Below are 18,402 nucleotides of genomic sequence, written 5' to 3'. Positions count from 1 at the left end.
GGCCTGTAGTTCAATTGGGCTCAGGCCCTGATTTTACACCATCAGATGCTTTGGCTGCTATGTAAACGCAGCCCAAGGGATGGAACCTTGAGGGAGACTCTCCAGGTGGGTCATTCAGTAAAAGGAGCTGCTCAGTGCGACTCAAAGCTACACACGTCAACCAATCTCAGTTCGGGTGGCAGTGAAGTGGCCGCAAGTGAACGAGGTAAGTAGCTGCGCACCTCCAAATGGAATGTGGACCTTTATTGCAAAGGGGGTGGAGTATAAAAGTGGGGAAGTCTTGCTACAGCCGTCCAGGGCCTTAATGCCAGGGCATCTGGAGTACTGGGTGCAGTTTTGATCTTCTTGCTTATGAAGGGGGGGGATATACTTGCCATTGGAAGCCCTTCAGAGAAGGTTCATAAGATTGATTCCTGGGATGAAGGGGTCTGTCTTCTGAAGGAAGTTTTGAGCAGATTGGGCCCATACTCATTGGAGTTCAGAAGGACGAGGGGTGATCTTATTGAAATGTGTCAGGTTATGGGGGGACTTGACAGGGTGGATGCTGAGAGGATGTTTCTCCTTGTGAGGGAATCTAGAACTAGGGGTCACAGCTTCAAAATAAGGGGTCTCCCATTTAAGATGGAGTGAGGAGGATTTTATTTCTCTCAGAAGGTCGTTAGTCTTTGGAATTCTCCTCCCCAGGGTAAAGAAACGTTTTTGTTTTTTTCTTGGACTGTGGGTTTAAAAACTACCACGGCTGCAGTTTAAAAGCGACGTTCACTAGAGCAGGAAGAAGAAAATCTACAATGTTGCTATATCGTGGAACAGTGTGTGCCAGGCTGGACAGAATGGTGCTGGAACGGAGACCTGGTTTAAGAGGGCACTGCCTAGCGACGGCATTTTGATTGGCTCCTGGCCAAGTAGCCAGGTTGTGTGTGAGGATTGTGCAGCAGGTCAGCTCCTAGCCTGAAAAGAGGAAAGAGCTGAAACCTCTCTCTCCTGTGTTTTGGAAGACTCCAGTAATCCTGCCATAGCAGCGAGCTGGCTATTCCTCACATCGCTGCGTCCTGCTTTCTTTGAGAAACCCCTGTCAGGGGGAAAAATCACCAGCAGAGACATTAAAGCAAGTTTCAACCAGAGAACCACAGACTGCAAGTGCTGGGAGACCACCTCCTGTCTGCCTACAAGGAATTCGGAAGAAAGCAATCAAAAGGCAACCCATCTAATCCTGTACTCCAGATTGGTGCTATTGAACTGTTTTATCACATCCTTAAAATCCATGTTTTGTGTGTCTTATGTGTGTGTGTGTGTGTGTGTGTGTGTACACACGGGTTTAAGAAGGGGCAGGGTTTAATTTATAGAGTTAAGAGTTGGCAGTTCATATTTCTTTCTTTTGCCACTGGTTACAGACAATTTGTTTAAGAAACATTTATTTACTTGTCAAGTTTACGAACCTGTTGCTCGTATTCTGTTAAACTAAGCTGGACAGTTAGGTGGAATTGGGGCAATCTGCTGGTCTGATTAAACTTCTCACCTTTGTCTCGGCTCGGGGTGCAGTGGGGTTTGATACCACGGCGCACAATCCCCAGTGAGTGAGTCGTGACAGTGCAGTGGAGGCCGGGTCATTGAATATATTCAAGGCTGAGTTAGACAGATTTTTGATCTACAAGGGAGTCAAGGGTTAAGGGGAGGGGTGGTGTGGGGGTGCAGCAGGAAAGTGGAGTTAAGGCCACAATCGCTTAGCCACGATCTTATTGAGCTGCTGGCTTGAGGGGCAGAATGGCCTACTCCTGCTCTGATTTCTCATGATCGTACGAGAGGCACCGAGTGCTGCTGAGTATGTGGAACTGGCCCTAGCACAAGGGGCTGTCTTTCAAAGAGGAGGATAGCGAATTGCAGAGGGAACAATGCACTGATGCCGATATTTCCCAGCATCTTCCAAATTGGCAATCTCCACCATCTAGAAGGACAAGGGCAGCAGACGCATGGGAACACCACCACCTGGAAGTTCCCTTCCGAGACACTCACCATCCTGACTTGGAAATATATCGCTGTTCCTGCACTGTTGCTGGGTCAAAATCCTCCCTAACAGTGTACCCACACCTCATGGACTGCAGCGGTTCAAGAAGACGGCTCACCACCACCTTCTCAAGGGGCAATTAGGGATGGGCAATAAATGACTGCCTTGCCAGTGACTCCCACATCCCAAGAAAGAATGAAAAAAAATAATCAGGTATAAATAGCTCCCGTCTCACTTTGTGGTTATCAGTGGGAGTGAGTATTTTGTTTCGCACAAGCATATTCCATATTTCCCTTAAACACTTTCAGAGTGTTTACAAAACTAATTGGAGGGGCGTTTGTCTGACCTGCAGAATGGGTTTCACTGGCTGAATCCAGAACGTGCTGATAACAAGGCTCCCCCAGCTGGCTGAACCTGGGTCAGTATCTCTGACTGTCAGCCCCCACCAGCCTTGTGAATACCTCACACTGTGACGGTCTGTGTGATAGCTTCCCTTTCCCCAATTCAGGCAGATTGCCCAACCCAACCTGTTTCTGACCGGGAATGAGGAGGGAACTTTGCCAACTGCTGGTCTACAGTGAATCCTTGTGGCTGGAATATTACGGCACTCCCTCCCCGTAACCCAGTATATTACAATACTTCCTGCCCCTGGTATATTACAGCAACCCCCCCATACCCCCAGCATATTACAGTCCCTCTGCCTGATATATTACAACACCCTTCCCTGTACCCCCAGTATATTACAGTCCCTCTGCCCCTGATATATTACAACACCCTTCCCTGTACCCCCAGTATATTACAGTCCCTCTGCCCCTGATATATTACAACACCCCTCCCCATACCCCCAGTATATTACAGTCCCTTCTACCCCGGTATATTACAACACTCCTCCCTATACCCCCAGCATATTACAGTCCCTCTGCCCCTGATATATTACAACACCCCTCCCCGTACCCCCAGCATATTACAGTCCCTCTGCCCCTAATATATTACAACACCCCTCCCCGTACCCCCAGTATATTATCAGTCCCTTCTACTCCTGGTATATTACAACACCCCTCCCCATACCCCCAGCATATTACAGTCCCTCTGCCCCTGATATATTACAACACTCCTCCCCATACCCCCAGCATATTACAGTCCCTCTGCCCCTGATATATTACAACACCCTTCCCTGTACCCCCAGTATATTACAGTCCCTATGCCCCTGATATATTACAACACCCCTCCCCATACCCCCAGCATATTACAGTCCCTTCTACCCCTGGTATATTACAACACCCCTCCCCATACCCCCAGTATATTACAGTCCCTTCTACCCCTGGTATATTACAACACCCCTCCCCATACCCCCAGTATATTACAGCATACCCCACCCCCATACCATCAACATATCACATCCCATTCGCCCCCCACCCCCAGCCCATCACCTTCACTCCAGCCCCCGGCACAGTAAGAGTTTCTGACCATCCCCCACCCCCGGTATTTACCTGATGTGGGACACTCACCTGCAGCTGTAAATATCATTGATCTGAAAATGCTTGTTAAACGCAATGGCCTCCATGCTGTCAGTCAGGGGTCCGTCCAACACTCGGATACCTGGCCAGAGGGGGGAGAGAGAGAGAGAGAGAGAGAGAGACGACACCATCAGAGCCGCGGAAACGAAATCAGGCAAACTTGAAGAAAGCAGATGGTGACAGTGATGTTGAGAGAACAGCAAGTGATCACAAAACAAAGAGGAATTCAAACCATTTTTATGTTGAAGCAGGACCAGCACGATGTTGAAACGCTCTGGGGGCGGGGGTGGGGGGGGAAATCCCCTGCAATCCTAACACACAGCCCAAGGTGCGTATATCATTGTGACAGTGTCAGGGAGCCCCCTGTAACATCGCAGGGGTTTGAGCAGCTTCACTTAAAACGTGAAACCGCAGATTCTCAGGAGAGTTGGACTCAGGGACACGTTCTCTTTTCCGGCTCCGAGAGTTACTGCTGGAGTTTCACTTGGACCCTGTTGATGTTCCCATGTAACGGTCGGGGTGAGGGCTGATCAGTGGGAAGGCAGAATTGTGGCTAAATCCCTCCCCTTCAGGGGAAGGGGAGCGGGGGAGGTGGGTACAAAAGGACCAAACCACCCCCCAGACCCACCGACTCCAAGAAACTCAATCAGGGCAAGAGACCCACCCCATAAAAAGTGGAAGCTTGTCAAGAATATTTGGAATGTCGCTAAAAGACAATAAAAAGTCTCCAATAAGACAGCAACAGAAAGATGTTAACATCTCCAAGTCAGCTGCTTTCTGCTGATTTTGCAGTAAATAGCACCACCTCCTGGACAATTGATGCATTTATAACCGCCATTGAGAAATAGTCATTGAAAATAATGCAGGGTGTTTTACTGAAACAGCAGCCAAACATAAAAACGGCTACTACCAGCCAGGGTCATTCCTTGCTGTAGCCTCAGTTACAAATTTTTTACCTGCTCTTCTCTTAAAAGGTTTCTGACCGAGCTACATCCTGTGGCAAAGCATTTCAATCTCCACCTCTGCAAGACCAAGATTCCTCCTAATCCCTCACTCTTTCTCTGACAATTTTAAATCGATGATCCCTCTTTGCTGATTCCCCAAGCAGCAGTCGGGAAATTTTTACAAGGTTGGGGGTGCTTTATAAATGCAAGTAGTTGTTGTATATATTTTCATTCAATCCCCAGGCACTCCTTTCTGATCTCTGTACAGGGCAATTGTACCAGCCCCGATCTTACACCTGCCCACACACTGTCACAGCGCTTAGTCATGCTCCTTCTCACTTCTCTCCATCTAGTACTGGCAACTTTTCAAGACAGTTTAAAAACCCTGCCAACTAACACCGTGACTTTGGCACAACAAGCCCACGTTTTGCTATTTTAAACTGCAGGCCCCAATACCGATTCATGGGCAGCACCACTGTACACTCAACTCCAGTCCGAAAACACATCTGTCCACCTGTAACGATGTCACTCTCAGCTTTCTGTCACTTAACCAATTTAATTTCAAATCAGTCGCTGTCCCTGTAACCACCACCCCCCCAACCACCATGGGCTTCAATTTTGCCAACAAAACTATTTTGGGGTAATTTAAGTCCAGAGACATAGCAACTACTCTACCCTCATCAACCCACTCTGTTACTTTGTGAAAAGAGCTCAGGTAAACCAGAGAGGATTTGCCTTTAATCAATTGATGCTGAATGGCATTTAGTAACTGATACTTTTCCAAGTAACAATTCACTTTGTCCGGCTGGGAGACGTCTTAGAAAAAATCAGATAGGGAACTGACCGATTGTACACAATGCAGGGCAGCCAGTAAACTTATTTACTTATTCATGCGTTCACGGGATGTGGGCTTCGCTGGCTGGGCCAGCATTTATTGCCCATCCCTAATTGCCTCTTGAGAAGGTGGTGGTGAGCTGCCTTCTTGAACCGCTGCAGTCCATGTGGTGTATGTACACCCACAGTGCTGTTAGGGAGGGAGTTCCAGGATTTTGACCCAGCGACAGTGAAGGAACGGCCGATATATTTCCAAGTCAGGATGGGGAGTGGCTTGGAGGGGAACTTGCAGGCGGTGGTGTTCCCCATGTGTCTGCTGCCCTTGTCCTTCTAGATGGTGGGGGGCCGTGGGTTTGGAAGATGCTGTCAAAGGAAGGTACTGGGTGTGAGGGAGTGATTAACTGAGAGCAATGCTTGAGGAAGGGAAATAGCCCCTCCCCTCAAACACCATCACCTGCTCTAAGGGCAGCATTGCTTGGATGGGCTGAATCAGAGCAATGCCATCCCTGCCATTAATCTTACATCCCCACCAAGTTCCCTATCTCGGTCAGGTTGATGTGTGGAAGGCTCAAGTGGAGACGAACAAAAATCTTCAGGTACCCATCCCCACAGCTTTTATCGCACCCAAGAAATCGCAGGGGGCCCAAGGCCAGATAACCATCTATCCAGCTGTAGTTGGCATGAGATTCAAAGATGGGAAGGAAGGAGGAGAAAGGGAGGGAGAAAAAGAAGGAAAAGTAAGGAAGGAGAATGAATCTTATCTGCTGGAGACAGCAGCACCAATAGATTTTTTTTAAAATGACCCTTAAATGAAATAAAACCAAATTACCTGCTATTCGACTACCATAGGCAACGCCAACCGCACAGAAATTGTTTGGGGCTGCTGCAATTTCACCAGCGCATCGGGTCCCATGATGGTTATCACTGTGTTCATCAGGATGAGGCATGGGATCGGGGTCATTGGAGTTCAGATCGTAACTCCCTTCGGGAGACTGGTAATGGGTTGTGAGAGAAAAATCTAGAATCAATTATTGAATTAAGCACTTTCCGTGGAGAAAGATGGAAAAGGCTTGATATTTATGTAGTGCCTCGTATGACCGCAGCACATTCCAAAGTGCTCTACAATCAATTAAGTACTTTCGAAGTGGAGTGGCTATTGTAATGGGCTTTCAGCGTACACGCTGCTAACAGTAAGCTCCCACAAACAGCAACGTGATAGTGACCAGGTAATCTGTTTTAGTGATACTGGTTGAGATGTAAATATTGGCGGGGATACCAGCGAATTACCCGACATGTACTTCTTTCACTGGTCCCCTTAGATCTTATATGTCCGCCTGAGGGCAGACTGGGATCTCTGCCTAAATTTTCACCTGACATGGTGGCACCTTTGACAGTGCCGCACTCCCTCAATACTCCCTTAATGCTGCACTGGAGCCTTGATTTTGGGTGCAAAGTCTCTAGAGCGGAAATGGAACTCTCAGGCTCAGAAGTGAGAGTGCTACCAACTGAGCCACAGGTGATCGAGGTGAATAACCAAAACGGGGGCCAGGACACTGGACTTAATTAAAAAGGATCACTGCAGAGATGGTACCACTGGAAGGCCGAGATCGGTTAGGCTGAAGAGGTTTCCTTACCCCAGATCTTGCGCGGCAGCCTTTGGATTTTCCCCAGTCTCACCAGCATTAACCCAGGGAAAGGTGCAGTGAAATGAGGAGCTTCTCAAATGCCAGCGTGGCTCAGCTGGCAGCAATTCTGTTTCTGAATCAGGAGGGTGTGGAATCAAACATTACTGTGAGTTTCGGCCTAGGTAACCTAGGCTAAACATTTCTCAGCGCACTTTCAGAGTGCTCCAGCTGGAGTGTTGGGGTCCGACGTTTACCTGTGGGACCCACACGCCTGCCCACACGAAAAGGATTCCTCGGTGGCACTATTCGAGAAACAAGAGCATCCGTCCCTCAACCAACATCACCAAAAACAGATTCACTCCTTCACTCGGTTGCTAGATGTGGCTCCTTGGCGAGTATAAGTTGAAGAAGTGCTCGAGTGTTTTGTAAGCGCGCGTTCTTTCCTTTGCTTTGCACTCTTCAAAAGGTGGGGCAAAACCCAAACGCTTCAGTCTTACTTTAGGATGAGGTCCTGTCAGCCCTCACAGGTAGACAGTCTAGACCCTGCGATACTATTTCGAGGACGAGAAGGGGGGAGGTCTCCCCGGCGTCCTGGTGCAACGTTCACCCCTCAAACAACAGCACGAAAGCAGACTTGTGGGGTCTTGCTGTGTGAAAATTGGGCGCCGCGATTCCTAATTACAACAGTGACAGCACTTCAACAGTATTTCGTTAGCCGTGAAGCACTTTGGGATGTTCCGAGGTTGGGGAGGAAGTCACACAAATCTCAAAGTCTCTTTTCCGCCTTCTTGTTTTAAAGAAAAAGGTTTACATAACCGAAGAAAACACACCTTAAACATACCGGAAATAACTGAATGCTTAAATTGTAAATGCTGGAAAAGATGTTTCCCCCACGCTAGGTCTCCGGGTTGGTTTTATGCTGTGTAAGGGTGCAATACACACCGTGTCAAACTTAGAAACTACCCACCTTCCTCCTAAAATATTCCGCTTATTGAGACACACGTTTGGGCCTCTTCTCACCTCTCGAGTGAGCTTGCCTTCCTTCCAACTCGTTCTAACCCTGTGCTGTCTACACTGTGGACCTTGCGCCTCACATAAATTCCACAACTTAAAACATGATACAAGATAGTGGCTGTTTGCAGAACCGCTGTTGTGTGGATGTTGTAGAATTCCACGGCCTAGGTTAATTGTATGTTCAGTGCTGAGAACAGAATACTGTTTGAATTAGTTGAGTGTGGATGGGTTCTTTTTTTTTTAAAAACACTGATGGTGTGTGCGTGGTGTCTGCTGCACTGATACACCCACCCCCACAACCACACCCCCAACCCGACCAACACCTCCACTGCTCCTCCTCCACCATGGTCTGGTTTAGTGTTTAGTGATTGAGGAGTTTTGATCAAATGCACAAGGGAAACATTTTTCCCATGTGCTGTGGGTACACCCACAGTGCTGTTAGGGAGGGAGCTCCAGGATTTTGACCCAGCGACAGTGAAGGAACGGCGATATATTTCCAAGTCAGGGTGGTGAGTGGCTTGGAGGGGAACTTCCAGGTGGTGGTGTTCCCATGTGTCTGCTGCCCTCGTCCTTCTAGGTGGCAGAGGTCATGGGTTTGGAAGGTGCTGTCGAAGGAGCCTTGGTGAGTTGCTGCAGTGCGTCTTGTAGACGGTACACGCACTGCTGCCACTGTGCCTCAGTGATGGAGGGAGTAGATGTTTAAAGTGGTGGATGGGGCGAATGGTTATGGATGTCAAGCAGGCTGCTTTGTCCTGGACGGTGTTGAGCTTCTTGAGTGTTGTTGGAGCTGCACTCATTCAGGCAAGTGAAGAGTATTCCATCACACTCCTGACTTGCGCCTTGCCGATGATGGACAGGCTTTGGGGAATCAGGTGGTGAGTTACTCACTGCAGGATTCCTAACCTCTGACCTGCTCTTGTAGCCACGGTATTTATATGGCAAGTCCAGTTCAGTTTCTGGTGAATGGTAACCCCCAGGGTGTTGATTCAGTGATGGTAATGCCATTGAATGTCAAGGGGCGATGGTTAGATTCTCTCTTGTTGGCGATGGTCATTGCCTGGACTATCAGCCCTATCAGTACATCCTCCTATCCCTTTCCCCTTCATATACCTCTCTAGTTTCCCTGTAAATACATCTCTGCTACAAGTACTTACATAGTTTGCTTGTATGTCCTGTACAGTGTATTCAACACCATCATCAACGACCACCACTGTCACTCCCTCGCCCGTCACATTGCGCTCCCACACTCCTGTCACGTTGATATCCATCCCATGCTTTCTCCGATTGTGCTGCAAGAGAATGAACATCGTTTTCAATGTGTAAACACAGTGAAAGCTGCCAAGTGGAAATGGCTAGGGACAAAAATCATTCCGTTATCCACATCAAACTGGCAGACAGGCAAAGGGATGGAGCTCGTTCAAAAACTCCACTTGTAAAAACAAAACCGTAAATGAATGTCCCAGACAACCAATTGCCCAAAATCAGTAAACTCGCTTAGATTGAGGGTGTCAGTTGTAGGGCACACTTGCCTCTGATTCAGGAGGTTGTGGGTTCAAGTCCCACTCCGGGGGCTTGACACAAAATCAAGGCTGACACTCCAGTGCAGCGCTGAGGGAGTGTTGCACTGACAGAGGTGGGTGGGGTGTTAAACTGAAGGGTGTAAAGGATCTCATGCTGCTATTTTGAAGAGAGGTGGAGTGCTCCCCATTTTCCTAGTCAATATTCAGCCTTCAACCAACAACAGATACTCAGATACTGGTCATTATAATAAAAAGCAAAACACTGCGGATGCTGAAAACCTAGAACAAAAACAAAAATACCTGGAAAAACTCAGCAGGTCTGACAGCATCGGCGGAGAGGACTGTATCCCTCTCCACAGACGCTGTCAGACCTGCTGAGTTTTTCCAGGTATTTTTGTTTTTGTACTGGTCATTATAACATTGCTATTTGTGGGAGCTTGCTGTGCACAATTCAGCTGGTTTGTTTCCTACGTTGAACAGTACCACACTTCAAAGCATACTTCATTGGCTGTAAAGTGCTTTGGGACATCCTTGAGGCTGCGAAAGGCGCTATAGAAAAGCAAGTCGTCCTTTTTACTGAGGTCTTTAGTTCCGTCTCTGACTTGTGGATGTTGATCTCACCCGAGATGGCAGCTGGGGCCAGATTTGAGCGATTTGGTGGGGGAGGGGGTTGGGGGGGCAATGAAGAGAAGTGAGCAACCAGCAAGTATTCCTACCCTGGTCACTATATATTAACCCTTGCTGCAAGATGAACTTACAGACAGATTTGGGTTTGGGTGAAGATAACCTCACAGTCAGATACACTGCTGACACTGTGGAGAAAGGTACTTGGGGTAAGATACCAGAGGGTTGCTGTCCCTGGTGCACCCACATCCCAGCAACCTTCAGGGGGCAATATTGGTGCAGTAGCAAGGTCACTGGACTAGTCAATCCAGAGGCCCAGGCTAATGCTCGGGGAACATGGGTTCGAATCCCGCCAGGGCAGGATGAAATTTAAATTCAATTAATAAAATCTGGAATTGAAAAACGAGTCTCAGGCATGGTGACCATAAAAAAAACCATAATCATAACATAACATAAAAACCCATCTGGTTCACTAATGTCCTTTAGGGAGGGAAATCTGCCCTCCTTACCTGGTCCGGCCTACATGTGACTCCAGACCCACAGTGATGTGGTTGACTTTAACTGCCCCTCTGAAATGGCCGAGCAAGACACTCATCTCAGGGGCAGTTAGGGACGGGCAAGTGATGCCTACACCCCGTGAAAGAATCATTTCAAAAGTCAGCTCTCTAAATACAAATTCCGAGATTCAACAGCATGCAAGCTGTGAATTTAATTTTTAAGTGCACTTTCCTAAGAGGCCACTTGACAATATTCCAATCAATAGTGCATTTTTATTTAAAGCATCGATGTAAATGGCGGATTTCCGGAGTGAGGGTTGGCGTGACGGTGCTATGTTTGCCAACAGCAAACTGGAACCGAGTGGATGGTCTGCAGCGGGCTGGGTAGCTTCCCGGAGCCAGGCAGTCCCCACCTCTCTTCTGGCTGGTGACCACCTCAGTAATAGGGAGCTGGTGGTTCTGACGTGTTATCAGGGCCGTGGCGGTTCTCAGACTAGTTGGATAAACCTGTCAGCAAACGCTGAACGGGTTGGGGGGCAGGGCGGAGTCAGACATGTGTCAGGAAATGCTCTGCGCTGCCAAACGGCATGTGTTTTAACTAGTTAAACTCCAGCAATAAGAATAAGCAGTCGTTGAGTTTTTTTTGGGGGGTGGTGAGGGTGGGGAGGGAGGGAGGGAGGGAGGGGGGTGGGGGGCAGTGTTCATCTTCTGAAAACATCCTCAATCGCTTCCATATCCAGGCAAATGAGAACCGTGCCGCGTGTATTCCTCAGGAGTTTGACTCGGAGGTTCGGGTGTCTCAGACAGGCTGATACTTTCTACGTGTCAAACATGAAGCTAACGACAAGGAGCTGATTGAACTTGCAGCTTCCTGCAATGTTTGGGCAGGTCTGCCACACAAACACCACCCAGGAATGACTAAATCTCACTAGCTGGAGGTAATCGGGCCTTACAATGTGACTTAGCGTTGAAACAAGTGTACAGGATCTTACGGGTTTGCATATTGCCAGAAATCTATTAATCTCTGTTTTGGACATATTCAATGACTGAGCTTCCACAGCCCTCTGGGGTAGAGAATTCCAAAGATTCACCACCCCCACCCCCCCCCGCCCCCGAGAAGAAATTCCTCCTCATCTCACTCCTAAATGGCCTGTTCCTTATTCTGAGACTGTTATTAATCCTGGTTCTAGACTCATCTGCCAGAGGAAATATCCCATCCACCTCTACCCTGTCACACCCTGTGAGAATTTTATAAGTTTTAATGAGATCACCTCCCAGTCTTCAAAACAGGCCCAGTTTCCTCAATCTCGTCTCATAAGACAATCCCGTCAGCCCAGGGGGCGAGTCTGTTGAGCCTCTGTTGAACTCTCTCTGTAGCAAGTATGATGAGTAACATCAGCTTATTCAGGTTAGTTCAGGGATGGAGAAGCCTAAAGTTATTTCCACTATATGTAACAGTATAATCCGATGTGTACACTATCCTGTTGGATGCATTGCAGCAAGCGCCAAGGCTTCTTCAGTAGCACCTCCCAAACCCATGACCTCTACCATCTAGAAGGACAAGGGCAGCAGTTGCAAGGGAACACCATGACTTTGATTCACCTGTCCCTTCATCGTTGGTGCAAATTCTGGAACTCCCTTCCTAAAAGCACACAAACGTACCAAATAGGAGCAGAAGTCAGCCATTCTAAGTCTCAATGAGGCCACCACTTATTTTTCCGATTGAGTTTCCTCAATCTCTCATTATAAGGCAATCCCTCGTTCCCAGCACTGTCTGCAGCGGTTCACCACCACCTTCTCAAAGCACTTAGGGACAGGCATTAAACGCTGGCCTATACAGCGACACCCAGATCTCAAAAATTAATTTTTAAAAACCTGTAACAATAATAATAGTTTTTTTGCCTCTTCGGACTGTTTCGATTGGCCGGTTTATTTGGTGGGTGGTGCTCGGGTACCCGAGGGTTACAATAAAGTTTTGATATCTAATTAACCAACTGTCATTCTGCAGGTACAGGATAACAGAGTTTTGCAGAATACCCTCACTAAACATAGATTTCCATTTGATCGCCCCTCAACATTGGCTTTTCTTGAGAAAAAAGCTCTAGCCTGTTCAGTCTCTCAACAATGAGATAATACAATTAGAAAATGGAAGAACCAGCCATGTCAGTTTGCCTATCCATTCCCGAGTTTCCTATCTCCTCCTCCTGTAGGTCCAGGCTTATGCTAGATTTCCCACTAGGATCGCATCCCCAAGCGCCCATTCTTCAAGTGTGGATCTAGGCGGCCTTTTCTCCGAGGGGGTGGGGGAGAAAGCTGGGGGAATGGTGTTGGGGTGGTCAAACCAGATGTTGTCATCAAAAGAAGCACTTTCCATTGAGGGTTACTCAGGGGTAGGAGATTATGGGGGAAGGTGGTGGTAATGTCACCGGACTAGTAATCCAGAGACCCAGGCTAATGCTGCAGGATCAAATCCTACTGTGGGAACTGGCAGGATTTAAATTCACTTAATAAATATGGAATGTAAAGTTAGCCTCAGTAATGGTGACCGTGACAACTGCCTTGGATTATAAAAACCCGTCTGGTTCACTGATGTCCTCTAGGGAAGGAAGTCCGCCGTCCTTACCCGGCCGGGCCTACATGTGACGCCAAACCCACAGCAACGTGATTGCCTCTTAACTGCCCCTCTGAAATGGCCTAGCAAGCTTCGCAGTTCAAGGGCAATTAGAGAGGGGCATCAGATGCTGGTCTTGCCAGTGACGTCCACATCCCATGAAAGAATAAAAATAAAGTTGCTGTGATTGAGATTGAGGGGTTGAAGACAGTTATCTGAAGACAGTTATTTATTGGTTAAGCGACTGAGTGATAATTGGATCCCAAGCTAGCTGGTGAAGTATGAAACTAGACACTAATACTTTTCTTGGTAATAGGTTTATTTATAGAATGCAGCATTACATATGTCTGCTTCCTACCTTCTACCCCGATGTCCCAGCAGTCTCTCTTTATAAGTGCTTTAGGGACTTAATTAAACAATACTCTTCACCTCATATCTTAACAATGCGATTAATATGCCATTAACAGCAAACCAGGCAGATCAAAGCTGAGGCTCACTAGTCAATGTGGCTCAGTTCCACACCAGTAAATGCATTCACCGATCAAATTATATTAGGCTTACGACCTGCAAGGGTAGAAATATCACTTACCAGATGCCACTGGAAAGGGTACTTTGGGTCGTTGAAGTGCAAGCCACGTTTGGAGCGTTTCAGCAGTTGCTGCTCGGCATGCCATCTGATGTTGTTGTGCTGGGCAAACACAGCTTCAGTGGATTTCCGAATGCCGTGAGTCTCCTCGAGGTCACGGCTGCCCCGTCTGTGCAGCGGGAGAGCAAAGAGATAGTGGCCGGCCAACTCTCCAATCTGGCCCCTGTTCTCAAGGCCTGTGGCCCGGGCAAGCTCATCTGCAAGTTCATCCAGCGACGGTGCGTCATGGCCGCTTGGTCCATCGGCAGGTGTTAGGTGCACGGCCCATGTTAAGGTTCCCCCTTCTGTGTCCGACACCCCATTCCTGCCCACGTTAGCGTCATTAACTTGTGTCCTCGGATTGTCAGCTTCAGGACTCAATGCTAAAGTCCCAATCTGCAAGGCCTTGGCAAATCCATTCCTTGTAACTACCGGTAACCAAATGGTTACTATCGAAAGGCACAAGCAGGTTGGCAACAGGGTCCCCATCATGACTCTCCATGGTGACAACTTCCACTTCAGATTCTGCATCAGATCTGATCACTCTAACAGAGAAAAATCACAGTAAATAACATGAATGAAAAAAACATGAAGGAAAAAGATCAGTGACCATTGTTGTCACGAAGCCTACAGCGTTTGTTGGTAATGGTATATCGGACCAAAGTGTTTTCAAGTTTTGAGAAACAATTAACCAGTCGTCTCAAATTTCTCTTGGCTGTGCCATCACCAGTACAGTTTAGTTTAGTTTAGTCCAGGCACATGATTCTTGTCTGCATCATAAAGGTTGTGGGCTGCAGATCCATTTAAGGTAATGGAGCATAAATCCTAGGCTGACATTCCTATCCATCTGTTTTCATTTAGCCTGGCTTGGAACTATATTGACGTTCCTTCACTGCCACTAGTTCAAGGCAGCAGGTCAACACCATCTTCTCAAGGGAAATTAGGGATGGCCAACAAATGCTGGCCTTGCCAGTGACACAGACATCTCGAGAACAATATTAAAGAAAAGTTATAACAAGAGAAATCACCTGAAATGGCTTCTCTTCCTACTTCCTGCACTCTTACTTCTGCAGTCCCCTAAACTCTATCCTTGGCCACCTCTACGTGCTGCCCCACCACGACGACAACTGTAAACATGCCAGGTTCCACATGTACACTGACAAAACTCAGCTCCGCCTCATCACTATCTCTTTCGCTCTGTCTACCGACTCAGGTTTCTCACGCTGCTGGTCCGACATCCAGGCCAACTAAACATTGGGAAAACTGAAGCAATTGTCTTTGGTCCCCACCACAAGCTCCATTCCCAAGTCACCAGCTGCATTCCACTCTCTGATCACTCTTCGAGGTTGACTGTTTGCAATCTTGGCATCCTATCTGGCCCAGAGATGAGCTTCCAGCCACATGTCCGCTCCACCGCTAAGACTGCCAACTTCCACCTTGCTAATGTAGCCCAACTTCGGCCCTGCCTCATCTCCAGCAGTTTCTGAAACCCTCTTCCAAGGCTTTGTTACTTCTAGACTTGACTATTCCAATGCTTTCCTGACCAGTCTCCCATCTTCCACCCTCCATAAATTTGAACAAGTACCCTACCTCGCGACAAGTCTGGATCACTGGGCACCCTGATGCCCAAAGAGCCAGACTGCTCCTAGTCTGGCAATGCCCTGACTTTAAAGTTCACATCCTTGTCCTCAAATGCCTTCCTGGCCTTCCCCCTCCCTATTTCTGTAACCTCTTCCAACCCTACAACCCTCCAAGATCTCCGCGCTCTTCCAAATCTGGCCTGTTGTGCATGCCCAATTTTAATCACCCCACAACTGGCGGCCGTGCCTTCAGCTGTCAAAGCCTTAAACTCTGGACATCCCTCCCTAAACCACTTCTCCATCCTTCCCTCCTCCTTCAAGGCACTCCTTCAAACCAGCCACTCTGACCAAACTTACGATCACCTGTCCTCCTTTTGTGGCCCAGTATCAAATGCTGCTTGGTAACTAACGCTCCTGTGAAGCAGCACACTGGGACCTTGAAAGGCGCTATATAAGTGCTGGTTGTTGTTGCTGTTTACACTGGGAGTACAGTACTGGCGGAGTACCACACTGTTGAAGGTGCAGGAGATGTTAAAGCGAGGGCCCATGTTCTCCCTCAGGAGGCACCATCAAAATGGAGCTTTCCCAGTGGCCCACGTTCAGTCAATCACCACAGACAGATTCACCAGTCCTTTAGCACAGTCGCGGTTAGCATGACTACTTTCAGAAATAATTCACTGGCTGCGAGGACATCAGAAGGGCCACAGAAACACTATCTTTTTTCCTTGACATCACCTGAGTGACACCAATCAGTTGGGCGCAGCCCTATTTTGGAACAACAGTCTAATTATACCCTGGGTATTTTTACAGGTCACATGGGCACAGTACGAAAATTACACACACATTCCATTACACTTCACAAATACATCAGAACCACCTCCTGCCCAAATCAGAAAAAAAATTGGTGGATTGTTTAACAAGAAATCTGGTTCGATATTAATGCCTGAACGTTGGGCAAGGATGAGAACCCAGGGAACTTATGACTTTCAGCGGAACTGATGAAAGGTCAGCAAGCTGAAATCTTAGCTCAGCGTCTCTCTCTCTCTCTCTCCACAGTTGCTATCAGGCCTGCTGAGTATTTCCAGCTTTTTCTGTTTGTATTTCCACTTTCCAGCATTTTAATTCTGTACCGTGGAAGTTATTCTCTTAATTGCATCTACTTTTTAAAAAAAAAGTATGAAATCAACCTCTTTTCTTTCCTCTGCTCAGTTCTCCAACTTGTAGAAATTTATGGCCCAGGAGGCGGCCATTCAGCCCATCATGTTCACACTGCCTGAGAAGCGGCCATCCAGCCTAAACCCACTTTCCAGCTCTTTTGTCTGTAAGCCTTGTTAGTTACGAGACTTCACGTGCATATCTACTCAATAAGTACTTCCTAAACACTGAGGTCCTCTGCCTCTACCACCCTTTGAGGCAGTGAGTTCCAGATCCCCACCACCCTCTGGGTGAAAACAATTACCCTCGACTCCCAAACCTACCTTTTACTCTACGCCCTTGGTTATGGGACCCTTCAACCAAATGGACTAGGTCCTTCCTTTCCGCTTTATCTAGACCCCTCATAATTTTATACAACTCAATTGTGTCTCCCCTGGGCCTCCTCTATTCCAGAGAAAACAACCTCAGCCTCTGTAATTTTGCCTCATGATTAAAATTCCCCAGTCCAGGCAACATCCTTGCAAATCTCCTCTGTACTATCTCTAGTGTAGTCACATCTTTCCTATAGTCCAGTGATCAGAGCTCCATGTAGGACAGTCACTGCCCCCTGCATCTGAACTCCAAAGAACCTTCACCTCGGCCCCTATTTAAAAAAAACAACTGAAGGGGCCTGTGTAAGGTTGACTTTGGGAGGACTCTTGTCTGGACTGCTTCCTCCTCTCCATGAGAAGGTGGCTTGTGCCCTCTGCACCCTCCGCCCTTCACAGAACCAAACTCCACAATGGCTGCCACGTTACTGCCACACTTCACATGCCCATTATTTTATCAGAGGTCAACTCACCTCCGCACAAATTTGACAGAAGCAGCCAGACAGACACCAGGCTTGATCCTCACTCAAATCAGTTCGAGTTGCACTGCTCTGAATTCACTACGCTGCAGACCTCGATGATATCAGCCGCCAATGAGACAGGAAACACATTCATTCGTTGACTGCTGACAACCTTTACTGGCCATTCTTTGTAATCAAAACCACTTAAGGGAATTTTTTGTTGTCAATCGCGTGTTCATCACCTGGCTTGAAGAACCACAAAATCTGTCGTTCTCAGGACCAGAAGCGAGAAAGAAAAATCTCCCGGCTGCAGGGGCTGAGGTTGAAAAGTGCATCAAGACTTACTGAACTGGCACTTAAAGCTATGGTCTCCGTCCAACTTGTGCTGTTCATTCAATTTGGCACCCCATCCACCACTTTCAACAGTCACGCCCTCCACCACTGCACAGCGGGAGCACAGCGTACGTTTTTAAAAATTCATTCATGGGATGTGGGCTTCGCTGGCTGGGCCAACATTTGTTGCCCATCCCTAATTGCCCTTGAGAAGGTGGTGGTGAGCTGCCTTCTTGAACCGCTGCAGTCCATGTGGTGAAGGCACACCCACAGTGCTGTTAGGGAGGGAGTTCCAGGATTTTGACCCAGCGACAGTGAAGGAACGGCCGATATATTTCCAAGTCACAATGGTGAGTGGCTAGAAGGGGAACTTCCAGGTGGCGGTGTTCCCATGTATCTGCTGCCCTTGTCCTTCTAGATATAGTGGTCGTGCATTTCTAAGGAGCCCTGGTGAGTTCCTGCAGTGCATCTTGTAGATGATACACACTACTGCTACTGTGTGTCGGTGGTGGAGGGAGTGAATGTTTGTGGATTTGGTGCCAATCAAGCAGGCCGCTTTGTCCTGGATGGTATCAAGCTTCTTGAGTGTTGTGGGAGCTGCACTCATCCAGGCAAGTGGGGAGTATTCCATCACACTCCTGACTTGTGCCTTGTAGATGGTGGACAGGTTTTGGGGAGTCAGGAGGTGAGTT

General features: G+C 47.9%; 1 protein-coding gene across 4 annotated transcripts in view; it reads right to left on the bottom strand.

The window, feature by feature from the left end:
• pcsk7 (proprotein convertase subtilisin/kexin type 7) overlaps positions 1 to 18,402 on the bottom strand; it is a 222,319-nt gene that overhangs the window by 181,973 nt on the left and 21,944 nt on the right. For all 4 annotated transcript variants that reach the window (XM_078532565.1, XM_078532592.1, XM_078532583.1 and 1 more), the window contains 4 exons: positions 13,778 to 14,358; positions 9,091 to 9,225; positions 6,127 to 6,289; positions 3,511 to 3,601 (listed from right to left, as the gene is read on the bottom strand). In XM_078532565.1, coding sequence (XP_078388691.1) covers positions 3,511 to 3,601; positions 6,127 to 6,289; positions 9,091 to 9,225; positions 13,778 to 14,344 — 956 coding nt within the window. In that variant the 5' untranslated portion in view covers positions 14,345 to 14,358. The remainder of the gene's footprint in view (positions 1 to 3,510; positions 3,602 to 6,126; positions 6,290 to 9,090; positions 9,226 to 13,777; positions 14,359 to 18,402) is intronic.

The sequence above is a fragment of the Cetorhinus maximus genome, chromosome 2 (assembly GCF_964194155.1).
Source record: "Cetorhinus maximus chromosome 2, sCetMax3.hap1.1, whole genome shotgun sequence".
Taxonomy (NCBI): domain Eukaryota; kingdom Metazoa; phylum Chordata; class Chondrichthyes; order Lamniformes; family Cetorhinidae; genus Cetorhinus; species Cetorhinus maximus.
The sequence above is the reverse complement of the archived record's forward strand: the minus strand, read 5'-3'. Positions and strand labels throughout refer to the sequence as shown.